General features: G+C 43.1%; 1 protein-coding gene across 1 annotated transcript in view; it reads left to right on the plus strand.

Annotated features, from left to right (window-relative positions):
* The window catches only part of LOC145354567 (protein CC2D2B-like), a 272,448-nt gene extending 257,527 nt beyond the window's left edge, over nt 1-14,921 (plus strand). Inside the window, exons 40-43 of the mRNA XM_080206030.1 lie at nt 1,713-1,835; nt 2,064-2,122; nt 10,574-10,751; nt 14,733-14,921. Of these exons, the coding sequence (XP_080062156.1) occupies nt 1,713-1,835; nt 2,064-2,122; nt 10,574-10,751; nt 14,733-14,921 (549 nt within the window). The remainder of the gene's footprint in view (nt 1-1,712; nt 1,836-2,063; nt 2,123-10,573; nt 10,752-14,732) is intronic.
* Nucleotides 14,922-16,464: the final 1,543 nt, after the last annotated feature.

Raw genomic sequence — 16,464 nt, forward strand, 5'->3', positions numbered from 1 at the left:
GATTTTTTTTTCAGGCTAAGTGCATATTGGGGTGCCTGAGAACAGGTTTCCAAGTCAGATCTGAATTGTGCCCAGATTCAGCACTAGAATCAAAATGGTAAAACTGCCCCCCATGACTACATTCGGGACTATCAGTGAGTTTGTGGAAGAGAATGGGGACTGAATATATGGAAAGGTTGGAATACTTTTCTTGGTGAATTAAATTGAGGGTTAGGCTAAAAATTACTCAATTCTCCTAAGTATATACGGGCCGAAGACTTACAAGGTAGTGAGGAATTTAGCAACATCATGGAAATCGAGGGAAATTTCATTTGTGGATTTAGTTCCACTCATTCAGAATCACCACAATCCTAAGCCCTGAGCGATTGTCCAGTGGTTCAAGTTCCAGTCATTTTCGTAAAGCAAGACAGTCTATAGCTAAATTTATTGCTGAATTAAGACAAAACTCTGAACATTATGTGTTTGTTGCAGCAGTGCAGGACATGCTTTAGGATGACTTGTTCTGTGACATTAATGAGGACAGCCGAGTTCTGCACACATGAGGACGGCCTCAACCAGGTTCTTGGATTCATGCTGCACTATCTGTAATCCCCACAACTTGCCTGGGCTGGCAAAATCTCACTAACTGTCCTGGCTGGAGTCAATACCCGTCTCTTTAACCTGTGCTTAACCCTCTCTCCACTCCCATTGTCTGTATCTTTAAAACTTGATTACCCATAAAGACTCGCATTCCAACCATTATTTTGTAAATTGAGTTTGCGTCTTTAAAGGTACTGTTTGTGAACAGAACTCCCACTCACCTGATGAAGGAGCAGCGCTCTGAAAGCTTGTGGCTTGTGCTACCAAATAAACCTATTGGCCTTTATTTAACCTGGTGTTGTGAGACTTCTTATTGTGCTTACCTCAGTCCAACACCGGCATCTCCACATCTTGGAAAAGAGTTGCATCCCACTAATGAGATGCAAAATAAGGTCCAACATCCCCCCACGCCCAATTCTTTACAATGCCAGCAGAAATGCATTCTGCTCCAGAAATCCAGAGTTCAAGATGGAGGCATCCAATGTCCCTGGAACATCACAGCAGTGGGTGGCAAGAGCTTCTATCAGGTGAATCTTTCAGCATCAGTGTTTTTGAGGCAGTCCAACTTTTTTCTTCAATGGTGGGTCAGTTTCAATATAACATCTAGGTATGACGGCAGGACACAAGCCATCAAGCTCGCTCCACCACAGAAGATGATGCAACATCCCTAGGTGCACAATTCATTACATCAGGGATGAAAGCTAGAGCGTGGTTTTCCACTGGCCTCCAAAGTGGGAAACACTCCATGTCCCTGTCACGGACTCCACTCAATCACAACATAAAAATGATCAGAATCTAACTCAAAAGCAAAACTCTGTGTACGTTGGAAATCTCAGATCAAAAAGAGAGACTGCTGGAAATGGTCTGCAAGTTTGGCAGTATCTGTGATGAGAGAAATGGTGTTAGCGGAAAATAGTGAACAAGAATGCCTGTTGAAAAGTCACAAACTGAAATTAAGATTCTGTCTCCACAGATGCTGCCATACCTCCTGAATATTTCCAGCATGTTCTGTTTTTATTATATATCATGCAAAACTTATTAATGAGTTTTTAATTATTGTTTCAAATATTTTTAATTATTGTAAATAATAGCTTTTTTTAAAATTATAATGTGACTTTTGAAATATGTTACAGATCTGGATGAATATTCAAAAGGCATATCTTCCTATGAGTATAAATTTTGATGTCTCAAAGGAATATAATTGGAAACCATTCTTCATCAAGAGTTCCCAGCATCATGTACTGTCATCTGTGCAGGTAGCTTGCACAAACCAAAATTTTGTTACTTTCATAGATTTTGAAATAACATTTATCTGCTAATTTAAAAGCTCTTGTTTTGAACAAATCTCAATAAAGGTTGCTTCTTTTCTATTGTTGCACATAGAATATTTTGTGTAGATCGATTCAATAATATGAAGAAAATGTGTTTATTGAGATTTAGAACTTGGATACATCTATAATCTGTAATACTGAAATATTTTCTAGCCACCAGAATTAATCTACTATTCCACAGAAAGAAGCATGGTGGATAAATTGCAGAACAGGTAGAAGCTATTTTTACTATTATGTGTTCAAAGAAACATTTGGTACAATACAAGATCAATATACACCCCTAAAAGACAAGGTGGGGAGATTAATGTGACGTAACAGGTTCCCGCCATGCAATAATGGAAACGACATTTGAACACATTTAAATGTGATTAGCGGGCTTAATTTTCATACAAATCTAAAGGGTTTGGGATTTAAGTAAGCTAACAGCTTGAGTTTTTCAACACTTGCAGAAATAAATTTTAAAGAACAGGGTATTTAAATAACTTCGCACCATAACAGTTCTACAGACCATATCTGCCTTTTTAAACTTAGCACTGAGTTCAGATGACCCTGCTGAGTTTAGGTTTCTCACATGTGAAAGTCTTTGCCATCCCCTTTCCCAGACCAGTAAAAATGAAATCTGTTGGAAATGGGGTGGGACTTCGGGATCTGTGTCCTATTCCATCATTTTGGTTGGTCAGCAGAGTCTCCTTGACTCTGCAGAAATCTGGGCCTAAGTATTGATGGGCTAATCAACGACCATGGCTGAGTTTTGTCTTTTCTTGCCCCAGTTCCACATTTGCCAGTAGGCTTTAATGGATAATGACAAGAAATTAAGAATCCTGAATAATATTTTTCACCTTTCTCATCCATGGTCATTCGTATCATTTTAGCATGATCTTTAAGTAATTAACATAAAACATTCTGGCATTTTATTCACCCATCCACTTCACAGTAGAATTGCTTTGTGATAGCAAAATTGGTTAATTGAACAATATAGCACAACCACCTATTTTGTGCCTATAATATCTTGATGTGGCTCCAATAACATGAGTTTACTAAACTATAATAACTAGAAACATGCTAAGGGTCTGACAGGACACATACACAGGTCTACTCTCTTCTCCACCTTGGCTCCAACTGAGGTCCTCCCAATCTCAGAACATGTGTTCTCACTCCTGACTAGCCAAGCTTCCTGCACTGCCACTCCATAGGTTCCCCAGTCAGGTGGTCCACAAAGGGTCACCTCTTAAAGGGGTTCATTACCACACTCCTTCTCCCCTAACTCTTGAGTCCACCTATGAGCAAAAGCAAAAGAGAATACTATTACACATATGCATACAGACTCAATGGACAAGATTTTCTGTCTGCGCATTTCCCAAGACTGGTGATTCCACATGAGGTCAACGGACCTTTAAATGATCTTCCAAATTTTATGTCCCACCTACTACAATTTCTACAGTGGGTGGGATGGGAAAGACTCGCCCAGTATCATATTAGGGAATATGATACTTACCAAATGAAAATCCATTCACAAAGTCAGTTGGTCCTGAGTCATTCGGACTCGTGCAGAATGCTACAACTTTAAACATGGCCCTTGAGTAACCAGTGAATCTGGTCTGGCCAAAGCAAAGGGCAGACTCATCAGCTCAGGGTCAATGTCTTCTCTGATGGCTTCATCCCTCTCCACTATATAAGCTGGAGATTGCCTTTGCTCCACAAAGGCCACAGGTATCCCAAGTTCCATAGCTGGCGTATATGAGTTCACAGCGGGGCACACTTGTTGGTCCACTGGATCAGATCCTGTTCTCTTCTTCAAATGATCCATATGTTTCTTTACATGGTGATCTTGTATAAAACTGGTCCTGTTCTCGCTACAATTATTCCTGCTATCCAGGCTGATCTACCGCCAACGTTTTTGGCCACAACTAGGTATCAACCTCGAATGTTCCGTCTTCTTTCTTTTCCAGTCATGGTGTTCTCCCCAGGAGACTTGCCTGGCCTCCACCCTCCCCAACCAGTCTGGAAACACCAAATCTGAGCAGGTTTGCAGGCAGGACCCCATTAATAATTCAGCTGGCGTGACCCTGGTGGTCACATTCAGTGTAGTATTATACAGTAACAAGAAACTAGCCAAGTGTAAGGTCAGTGGCCTCTGAGCTTGCTTCTTCATAGAAGCTTTAAATATTTGTGCAGCTCACTCTGCTAAGCCATTTGAGGCTGGGTGAAAAAGAGCAGGCATGGTGGGGCTGCACAGGGCACAATGCTTTGCATTGCTGCCTTGCAGTGCCAGGTACCCAGGTTCGATTCCAGGCTTGGGTTTGTTTCTGTTTGGAGTTTGCGCTTTCTCCCCATGTCCGCGTGGCTTTTCTCTAGGTGCTCCAGTTTCCTCCCACAGTTTGAAAAATGTGCTAGTTAGGTGCATTTCTATGATTTTGATTGGGTTTGCAAAACAGTTTCATGTCTTCAATGGTAGGATTTTACAGTGGTGAGAGGATGACTTTTCAGCTTCACCTCATTGTGCACCCTGCCTGCTGCCGGAGGGGGGAGGTGTTCTGGAAAAATCCATCCATTGTAATGATTAGAGATTTAAAATGGTAGGATTACTTCCACTGGATAAAGAAGTCTGAGGAGGTTATATGGGGATTTTGATCAGGGGATTGGGGAAGATTACTATTTCCAGTAATCTGTGACAAAAGGACATCAATTCAAAGTTCCCACAGAGAAATGAGATCAGGGCCTGAATTTCACACTTGTTGGGCATGATGGGTGGCCCAGAAGCAGATATGGAATTTCCTCCAGGGCGATATTGAATTAGTGAAGCAGTTTCATTCTGGGCTGACCAATTAAGGGCTGGCCAGCATTAAACATGACTCTTGATTGTTTGGGATGTCCATGTGAGGGTGGGAGCTTGTTGAGCGTTGGATCCAGTGGTGACACAGCAAGGGCTTCATTAAGTCAGCAGCTCCCTGAAGGATTTCTGGAATTGGAGAGGAGCCACAGGGAGCTGTCCTGAAGAGAACTGCTGACTTTATCCTTCTTAGTTGTGGCCGCAGCAACCAGTGGGCATAACAGGCATGATGGAAGTCCAGCAAGCACTTTGCCCCCAGTTTTTCATAAGAACATAAGAAATAGGAGCAGGAGTAGGCCATCTAGCCCTTCGAGCCTGCCCCGCCATTCAATAAGATCATGGCTGATCTGTCGTGGCTCAGTTCCACATTCCCGCCCTCTCCCCATAACCCTTAATCCCCTCTCTTATTAAAAACCCATCAATCTGCGTCTTAAAAATATTTAGCGAAGTAGCCTCCACCACTTCAACGGGCAGAGAATTCCAGAGATTCACCACCCTTTGAGTGAAGAAGTTCCTCCTCAACTCCGTTCTAAACCGCTCCCCCTTTATCTTGAGGCTGTGCCCCCTAGTCCTACTATCCTTTCTGAGCGGGAAGAGTCTCTCCACCTCTATCCTATCCATCCCATTCATCATCTTATACGTCTCAATGAGATCTCCCATCATTCTTCTAAACTCTAACGAGTACAAGCCTAATTTATTCAGCCTCTCCTCATAGCTCAACCCCCTCAACTCCAGCATCAGCCTAGTAAACCTCCTCTGCACTCCCTCCAAGGCCAAAATATCCTTGCGTAAGTGCAGCGACCAAAACTGCACACAGTACTCCAGCTGCGGCCTCACCAATGCCCTATACAGCCGCAGCAAGACCTCCCTACTTTTATATTCAATCCCCCTCGCTATGAAGGCCAGCATCCCATTTGCCTTCCTGACCACCTGCTGCACCTGCAAGCTGGGTTTTTGCGACTCATGCACAAGGACCCCAAGGTCCCTCTGCACCGTCGCCTGCTGCAGTTTTTCGCCACGTAAGTAATAATCCTTCCTACCATTGTTCCTACCAAAGTGGACCACCTCGCACTTGCCAACATTAAATTCCATTTGCCATTTCCTGGCCCATTCGCCCAGCCTATCTAGATCCTTCTGTAGACTCTCCACACCCTCCGCACAATTTGCCGTTCCACCAATCTTGGTGTCATCAGCAAATTTCGACACCCTACACTCGGTTCCCTCCTCCAGATCATCTATATAAACGGTAAATAGCTGAGGCCCCAGCACCGACCCCTGGGGCACTCCACTAGTCACCATCCGCCAATCTGAATAGCACCCATTGACCCCAACTCTCTGCCTCCTATTTGACAACCAATCCTCTATCCATGCTAACACCCTACCCCCAACTCCATGTCCCCTGACCTTCTGCAATAACCTCTTGTGAGGTACCTTTTCAAACGCCTTCTGAAAATCAAGAAAGACCACATCCACCGGCTCTCCTCTATCCACCGCCCTAGACACATCCTCATAGAACTCCAGTAAATTTGTCAGGCACGACTTCCCTTTAATGAAATCGTGCTGCATCTGCTCTATCAAGCAATTCCTCTCAATTCCTCTCAAGATGCTTTGGAGTACTGATGAAGGAGGTCTGTGCTAGGTGGGACATTTTGAGGAAGAGGGCACTGCACCTGACCAAGAAGGCTTAGGTAGAGATGGCAGCTCAAGTCAGCAGCCATGACATGGTTCAGCATACATGACTCCAAGCTGCTGCCAGCGAGGTGAGGGGGGTGCAAGGATGATAGTGGGCACCAAGACACAGCACTTGTGAATGTAAGTTTACATCACCATGAGCACAAAAGGAACTTTTCACGGGTGATCTTCTGTTCTGCCATTATTTTTTCAGTTATTTACTGGTGTAACTGTTGACGCTTTATGCTAAGAGCATATACATTTTGCTTTTGTGCTAATAGCCTGAATATGCATAGGTGCCGGGCACGCCAGTGTCTCATGCTGGATGTGAGAGGCTATTAGGTTTATCACATAATTGCTGAGTGGACTTTGGATTCAATGGAATAGATCATTGCAAACATCTGGTAAGGAGGCTGTCCCCTGGCATGAGATGGAAGCAGCATCAAGAAAGCTGAAGGTGCATTAAATCAAGACTTCTCTCGTATCCCTGCCTCCCAGAATGTTCCACAAGTCTGCCTCCATGTTCTCACAGTTTTCTGCTTTGGCTCCTCCTCTGCTTCACCACTGGAGTTATCATTTGTGGCCTGTGGAGCTGCCTCAGTATCTTCATCCCCTGGTGGTTCCTCTTTGCCAGAGCTAGATTGTGGCAAGCACAGCATGCAATGACTATGAGGTAACTGCTAGTGAGGATATTGCAGTGTTCTCCTGAATGGTGCAGGCATCTGAATCTCATTTTCAGCAGACCAATGCTCCTCTCTATCACCGCCCTCCATTCTGTCATTGGGTGCTGGAGAGGCGCCATGAACCACCTTTTCAATGGATAACTCTTGTCTCGCAGCAGCTATCCCCCATCCAGTTGAGCTGACGTGACGGACAGCCTTAGCACCAATGAGTATCAGAGAATGTATGAATCATGGAGCTACCAGGGTACATTGCGCAGACTTGCAGGATTTATGTCTTGTGGTCACAACTATCTGCATCTTCAGGAATATGGAATCCTTTTCTATTCACAAAGATATCCAGCTCAGCCTGATGTCTTGATAGCCACATGGGTGCAGTCAATGGCATTCTGGATTGGGGGGAACCTGCAATCGCAGTACAGCCTACCTAATGACCAGCTTAATGCAACTGTGGGCAGCAAATTGGGACACTGCACATAGATACCTCACTGACCTCTGGAAAGAGCTAGAGGCATTTTTGATTTGATTTATTATTGTCACGTGTATTAGTATACAGTGGAAAGTATTGTTTCATTTGTGCTATACAAAGCATACCGTACATAGAGAAGGAAAGGAGAATAGTGTTACTCTTGAATGTAGTGTTATAGTCATAGCTAGGATGTAGAGAAAAATCAAGTTAATATGAGGTAGGTCCATTCAAAATTCTGATGGCAGCAGTTCTTGAGTCGGTTGGCACTGATTTCAGACTTCTGTATCTTTTTCCTGGTGGAAGAAGGTGGAAGAGAATGTTCGGGGTGAGTGGGATCCTTAATTATGCTGCCTGCTTTTCTGATGAAGTGAGAACTGTAGACAATGGATTTGTGTGATGGACTGGGCTCTGTTCACGACCCTTTGTAGTTTCTTATGGTCCTGGACTGAGCAGGAGCCGTACCAAGCTGTGATACAACCAGAAAGAATGCTTTCTATGGTGCATCTGCAAAGGTTGCTGAGAGTTGTAGTGAACATGCCAAATTTCCTTAGCCTCCTAAGGAAATAGAGGCTTTGGTGACCTTTCTTAACTATAGCATTGGCACGGAGGGACCAGGACATGTTGTTGGTGATCTGGACATCAAGAAACTTGAAGCTCTTGACCGTTTCCACTTCATCCCATTAATGTAGATAGGGGCATGTCGTTCACTACACTTACTGAAGTCGATGACTATCTCCTTCGTTTTGCTGACATTACGGGAGAGATTATTGTTGTCGCACCAGTTCATCAGATTCTCTATCGCTTTCCTGTACTCCTCATTAATGAAGATCTGACTCACTACTGTAGTGTCATCAGCAAACTTGAAAATCAAGTTGGAGGAGAATTTGGCCACACAGTTATAGGTGTATAAAAAGGTGTGTAAGAGGCTGAGGACACAGCCTTGCGGGGTGCCGGTATTGAGGGTGATCGTGGAGGAGGTGGTGTTGTCTATCTTTATAAATTGCAGTCTATTGGTTAGGAAGTCTAGGATGCTGTTATAGAGGGAGGAGCTGAGCACCTGGCCACAGAGTTTGGAGATGAGTTTTGGAGGAATAACGGTGTTGAATGCTGAGCTGTAGTCAATAAATAGGATACTGACCATCATCCTTGAACCAAAGAAAAGCCAAGCATCATAAGAAGTCTCACAACACCAAGTTGAAGCAGTGCTACCAAATAAACCTGCTGGATTTTAACCTGGTGTTGTGAGAGTTTTTACTGTGCCTACCCCAGTCCAATGCCGGCATCTCCACATCATAGGTGTCTTTGGTATCCAGGTGTTCCAGGGTTGAGTATAGAGACAGGGAAATCGCTTTTGCTGTTGTGATGATAGACAAACTGTAGTGCATCCAGGCAGTCCAGGAGGCTAGTATTGATTCATGCCATGCCTTTCAAAGCACCTATAATGATGGACGTCAAAGCCACTGGGCGATAGTTGTTAATGATGTGGAGATGCCGGCATTGGATGGGGGTAGGCACATTAAGAAGTCTCACAACACCAGGTTAAAGTCTAACAGGTTTATTTGGTAGCAGGCATGATGCTTGGCTTTTCTTTGGTACAAGGAAGAGAGTCATCTTCTCGAAGCAGTTAAGGACCTCAAAGAGAGGTTAAAGTTGTCTACAAATACCCCTGCCAGCTGCTCCATGCAGAATCTGAGTACTCATCTGGTTACCTCAACTAGATTAGTTGCTTTCTGGGGTTAACTTTTGTGAAGGCTAGTCTGACATTTGTGATGCTGACCTCAGACACCGGTTTGGCCAGGGCTTCTGGGGTGGAAGGCTTGCTCTCACTGACTTCTTGCTGAAAATGGGCATGGAATGCATTGAATTCATCAGGGAGAGGTGCGTTTGTGCTGGTGATTCAACACGCCTTCATTTTGTATTGAAGTTGAGGGCTATTGTGACCTTTACTGTGAAATTAAGGCATAAAAGTTGATGGCTACTGTGACCTTTCGTGCCACTGGCATTGAGTAGTTACCCACACAGCTGGAGGCAATCTCTGGCCCTTTCTGACATACGGAGGTCATGGTCTCCCAGGAGAGGAGGAGCCACCTCTATATCTCTAACACACTATACCTCTACACCTCTAACACACTATACCTCTAACATCTGAATCACTGCCTATACACTTGCAGTAGGATAGAGGCATGTTTTGCTACCCTTTTCATCTTTTGCACTTACTGCTGACCCTACATCCCATGTGTTTGCACTCTCCTCCCCCAAGCCACTCCTTTGGACACTGCCTTCAGGCACCTGGTCTCCTTTCCCTTCTGCTCTGCCTTCCTCTTCAAAGGAGCTCCCACCAGTGGAGTAGACAATCCCCATTACCCACCAGAAGACTGTACATGGTATAAATCCTCCAGGAGCCTTGAAAATACCAATGAGTCCTGAAATGAAGAACACCAACACAAAGTCTGAAGCTAAAAACTGAGATAAAGCTTTCCAGTTTCACAAAACAACCAGCAGCAAATTCTCTTCTAAACTCCTCACTACTCATCCTCTAGGCTTTTTCTCCCAACCTTGGATGAAATAATGAAAAAAGGATTGTCTGCCTGCCCATTTTGCCTGTGTGTTGACTGCCAAGCTAAATGGACGCTATAAAATTTGGCTTCATTGCTTTTCATTGGCCTTAATTGCTTATTTAATTGTCGCCAGATGTGCTGTGAATTCACACATTCCGAACAACCATTATATTGTGGGTTGACATTGGGATGCATGCCTGATGTCTTATCATGCAATTTCGCACATAAAATTATGGCCAAGGTGAAATTTCTTTGTTTAGCGTGTTGCTGGGGCATGAAATATAGTCCCATATAGTTTAGTTAGTGTGGAGACCATTGAATATTATTAAAGTTGTTTTGCATGTCATTTGGCGTTCCTCATTGAAACAGTCATATCAATTAAGTTAAAACAATAAATATTTCTGGTTGCTACTATCAAAGCATGATTGATCACTTGTTTTATTCTTTGTGATTAGAATTGAATGGGCATTGAAGAGCAAAATTATGGATTGGAGAGCTCAACGTCCCACACGATGGAACCGTTACTGTACTGGGGTATTTCAAAAATTTCTCCCTCTGCTAGAACAAAACCTTGGTCGTTCAGTAAGTGAAGAACAGAGCACAGCATTAGAGAGTTTGTTAAAAGATTTCAAGGTTTGTATTGTCCCTTTAGAACATACTATATTTTCAATTAAGGTGTTGACTTGTCAAAACTTTGATATGATGCAACAACATTTATTTAATTCCATTGACATAATGAAATGTCCCAAGATGCCGCACAAGTGTATTATAAAATGAGGTAGGAGCCATAAAAGGAGATAATACGTCAGATGACCAAAAGCTTGGTCAAAGAGTTAATTTTCAAAAAGTATCTTGTAGAAGGAAACAGAAATAGAAAGGCGTAGAGGTAAATAGAGGGAATTCCAGAACTTAGGGTCCAGACAAATATCTCTTGTTTAACATTCTTCTTACATTTGAAGAATCACTGGCTTGCCTCTGAGCCTCTGTTACCCAGTTCATGGGTCTACAGAGAGTGTGTGCGCAAACTCTCTGTTCTCTCCTCTCCTATGTTGACCCTTGAAAGAGGACCCTGTCTTTTTTACCATCCCTATCCAACTCAGATCTTATGGACACATGCTGATATACTCTTTGTTTTCATCTTGCTGTCAATGCAGCAGCAACCTGCTGCACGCTTGCAACACCCGTCTCAGCAAATGTCTGCCAGGCTCTCTGTTCCCCTTCCTGCTTAGTAAAGTTCCTTTCCATAATGGTGCTTGTCCTCCTCTTTCCTGCTGCCTGCTGTAATGCACCACCTTTTTCTGCAGGACAGAGGAATATGCAATGACTACTTACAACATGTTTTAGTGATTTGGCTGTCATGGTTAAATGGCTGCTACTATGTGGAAACTTGAGTACAAACAAGGCTTCCAACAGTTGAGTACTGTATGATAGAGGATGTTGGTAGGCGAATGGTACAGTGGAGCAAACTGAGAAAGTGGATGTGGTTAGCGGTAGTAGGATATATCATTCGAAAATTAACTCACTGATCTTGATGACTTATGTCAGATTGTTAAATTTCTGTTTAAAATATATGGGTAACTTCCCCTTGCTCATCAAAGTGAGGATCTTTCCTTTGGTGAGCCTGGTGCCCCGTTATCTTCTCCCCTTTTGATATTGCCTGTATGCCAGATCCATCTTTCTCTCATTCTCTCCGTAGGAACATTGAACATTAATATGAATGTGCATTAACCTAATCTTCATGCTGCCAACTAGGGTTTGACAGTGGCACCAATGAGTTACTCTCAGTATAGGCATTACATCACCTCTTAGGCCCCTGGCAGCACGATTACAGCCTACAGGATCACATGAATTGCCAAAATCTCTACCTCAATGAGAATGTTTTGAAAAGGCAATAAGATCTGCAAGAGTTCAGACAGGCCCTGGAAGTCTCAGACAGTTAATTCTGAGAATATGAGTGGAATTTAATGAAAACAACTCTAAGTATTGAAAGAGTGAGAAAACAGGAAAGTTTCAGACTTGTTTTTTGAGTGAATTTTAAAACGTCTGGTGACACTCAACGCAAAAAAAAGTGCCAGGATGCAATTCTTGCTAGCAGCAGGGGTGTGGGTGGTGGAGCCTCAGTTCGCTGGATAAAGCGGCTGATAGGCTCTAGGGGCACCATTGCACAGGCGCCCCTGATCTCCCAATGTACTAGGAGATCTCCTCAACAGACATTACCATGTTCCCCCCGCCCTGCTAATTATTCCCCCCCACCCCCGCAGAGTCCCTTCCATCCCTCCCTGATTATTGATCATCCGCTCTGCAGAATTCCCTCCCTCTCCGATCGCTGATAACCTCCCGAACAGAGTTCCCCACTTCCAACCCCCTTCCCAACTGATCACCTCCCCGGAAGAGTTCCGTCTTATTGCAAGAAATTGATTCATGGGATGAATCGTGTTTAGTCTTGTATGAAAGTGCTACAACAGTTAAGGCTTCCATTATTTTTGATTTGTTCTCAACAGTGCCTTCCTTTCATGAGCGAGCAGGAAAGTTCTCACTGTTGGCTCACTGGTTGATCCTCTCACAAGCCCTGGAAGCTCTCCTTTACGGAGTTTCTTTATACTTTTTCAGTTACAACATAGCTTCAGATTGGAAAATGTTAGTGCTGAGCTTCTAGTATGAGGCTAGCTTCAAACACCCCCTGTGATTGTGGAAATCCCTCCCATCATTCTGCAGGAGAAGCTTAACATTCAAGTTACGCTCGATCCTTCCTCACTAATCCTTGATTCCATTGTCATTGTCCTTGGCTAGCCCAGTGAATCATTTGATATTGATGCGCCAAAGCCCCTTGTAGATCTGACCCGTCCCCATCTTGCAATTTATTGCAGTCATATACAGAGACTAGTGAGTGCCTGTCCCTATTTTATTTCTTCCTGAAATACAGGCTGCAAATGCCTCCCCTGATTGTGCCATCTGTGATGATGTGGGGTGATCCAATAGTATGATGTGGAGATGCCAGCAACACCAGGTTAAAATCCAACAGGTTTATTTGGTAGCAAAATCCACTAGCTTTCGGAGCGCTGTGCTGCCCCTTCATCAGGTAAGTGGGAGTTCTGTTCATAAACAGGGCATAAAAGGACACAAACTTAGTTCTGTTCACAAACAGGTATATAAAGACACAAATTGAGTTTGTGTCTTGATATGCTCTGTTTGTGAACAGAACTCCCACTTACCTTATGAAGGAGCAACGCTCTGAAAGCTAGTGGCTTTTGCTTCCAAATAAACCTGTTGAACTTTAGCCTGGTGTTGTGAGACTTCTTACTGTGTTTACTTAGTACTATGTCAGAGATTCATGGACCATCACGTTTGAGGTGATGACCGCACCATCTGCACACCATGCTGGGCACGACTGACACAGGAGTGATTGCTCCCCAGACCTTCTCCAGCCTGTATTAGCACTAATGGCACAAGGCCATCCTTCAATCAGCAATCTAGTTTATGGCACTTCTGTGCTAGACTGTCTTTCCATCCTGGCCCCAAAAAAACTTTGTGCTCTGCACTGGGTAGTGTTTCGATTCTGGTCCTGACATTTGTGTTGCTGCACTATAGTGTCTTTATGCTATTGCTCCGAGAATGTTCCCCAACCACTTGCAGTCGTGCGTCTGTGTGTATCTTCCCTACTCTTCATACCCACCACAAGTCCTTGACCCTTCCTTTGCCTCTGTCCTGTGTCACCACTCCCATTATAGAATCATAGAAATATAGAATCCCTACAGTGCAGAAGGAGGCCATTCAGCCCATCAAGTCTGCACCGACTCTCCAATGGAGCATCTTACCCAGGCCCACATCCGCCCTAGCCCCATAAACCCATGTATCTACCCTGCTAATTCCCCTAGCTACACATCTTGGGACACTAAGGGGCAATACAGCATGATCAGTCTACCTAAACAGCACACCTTTGGACTGTGGGAGGAAACCAGTGCACCCGGAGGAAACCTCTGCAGACACAGGGAGAACATGCAAACTCCACACAGGCAGTCACCCAGGTTGAATCAAACCTGGGTCCCTGGCACTTTGAGGCAGCAGTGCTAACCACTATGATACTGTGCTGCCCCCGATCCCTTTTCATCTGCAATTTTGCCTTATTGCTGGTCTATTATTGTAGAATTTGGCTCTAAAACCTTCTTGAGTTCTTTCTGCTGCTGCCTGTGCAACCTGGCACTGAGATGGAGAAGTCGTAGGCACAGAAGGAGAAAAGGTTGATAAGCATACCTCAAAGTCACAAATGAAGTGCAGCTCACCAGGGGCATGCCCCTTATATCAAATTGTGAATGATGCTGGTCTAATTAGATGCTGGCTTGGCCTTTAATTGATGAGTGGAGGCATGATTCTGGCATGCTGCCATTAAAATCAGGAATGGATAATCGTGGTATCTTTTCACGCTGATGTAAAACAGATTTGGAATTTCCTCCACATTTTCTGATCCCACCCACTACCTTTAGAGTGTGGATATGTATGTCATCACCATACAGTGCATATTTCTGCCTAACATATTTTTAGATTGGAAGAAATAGTTTGAACAATGATTCAAACAGCTACTGTGGCAATTCATTTTTTTTTAAACCTCTTCCACAGATTTTAGGATTTCCTCTCCAGATGCGCTATTCAGATATGGAAACAATATTTGATAAAGTCTACAATACTGGTATTCATCATATAGAAATCCCAAATGTAGAGTTTGCTGTTGCAGTGTATGTTCATCCATACCCGAACAACGTATTATCAGTGTGGATCTATGTAGCATCTTTGGTTCATAATACATAAAAAAAACTAACTTTCAATTTAGAAAATTCTTACCAGCTCATCTTGTCGACTGACTGGCGGATCGTGCCTGTAAGATTAGCGATTTACAAATAATTTTGGCTACAACTCAGTGGAGTGAAATTACAACTTTTCAAAACAAGTACAATTTGCACCAGAAAATGTTTCTTTGGGATTTCTTCTGGGAAATCGTTCCTGTCGTTTCATAGTTTGCAAACGAGAGTCCAGCAGGTGACAATTCTAATAGGATCCTGGTGTTCTTCCAGTTCAAATATTGCTGTATTCAATGCCCATCCCTCTGAATCTATTCATTGAATCGGGTGGGGTAATTATAAAAGATCATAGACCTGAAACGATATCAGTAATTGTTACCACCGCTTCACCTCGCTAAGTGTTCCAACATCTAAAAACTTCGCCACCCTCGCAGAAGGGGTTCTCTCTCTCTCTCTTTCTGCTTCATCATGTCTTAAAACCATTGCAGCAAACACGAGAATCGTTTTCACTCCAATCCTGTTCCACTCTTTTCGGGACAGACGTTAAAAAAAAAAGCAAATAAAATAATTCTGACCAGACTCTGTTCAGCCAACAACATTCATGTCAGCAGCTAGTGTCCACCCTTGCTCAGTGACATGCATTGTTCACACATCTGATCCAATAAATTTGTTAACTGCTCGGTGGGTGATCAGTTTAAAGCCAATTTCCTTCAGAACCTACAAGAAAGCTCAAAACAGCGCAAGTGTGAAAGGCACTGACCCTTTTTCCCGCCAGGGGGCGCTTGCAGACAGATAAACAAGCAACTCTGGGATATGAGCTCCATTATCTTGTCGTCAGAATTTAAAATACAACGTCACAATATCCATTTTGCAAATGTTATATATAAAATCAGGAAGACTTTATTACTGCAAAATACCTGCAACAAAAACAGTTTTGCAAATTTAATACGTAAATTTTTTTTTAAAATAACATTTTATATAAATACGCAAAATACCTGCAACAAAATTAGACATTGCTGGAAACTCAAGGCAAGTCACAAACCAGCTGTGCAGAAACGGGCCAACACAACTGGCCTTTTGAGTCCAGTTTCTTCTTCCAAACAAACGTATAAAGAAATGAACAGATATACTATAACATGGTCAGCAAAAAAAAGGGGAAATTATACGAGTGAAATCTGTTCAGTGGACAATTGCAATCAATGGACAATCAAAACAAAACCATTTCATTACAGTTCCAAATATTTTACATTACAAAGGATTGTTTTAAAAGCAGACAAATCTACATCTAAGCAATGGGCAGAAACATTAAGGGAACAAAATAATGCTAACAAAGGAAGGAGACCCAATGGAAAAAGTTGTGTTTACAGCACCTAAACATCATAAAACATTCTTATTATGAATTCAATCTGCACTCTCTTCACTTAGCACTTAAGTTTCAAACAGCTTCACGAGAGAATTTTTGAATTCAAATTTGGCATTTTCATATCTGTAAATCAGAGCCAGCATATCAGGTTTTAGAAAAAGCAAAAAAATTGGATGCAGCTGTATTATAA

Source organism: Carcharhinus amblyrhynchos, chromosome 17 (assembly GCF_965287045.1).
Source record: "Carcharhinus amblyrhynchos chromosome 17, sCarAmb.v2.hapA, whole genome shotgun sequence".
Lineage (NCBI taxonomy): Eukaryota > Metazoa > Chordata > Chondrichthyes > Carcharhiniformes > Carcharhinidae > Carcharhinus > Carcharhinus amblyrhynchos.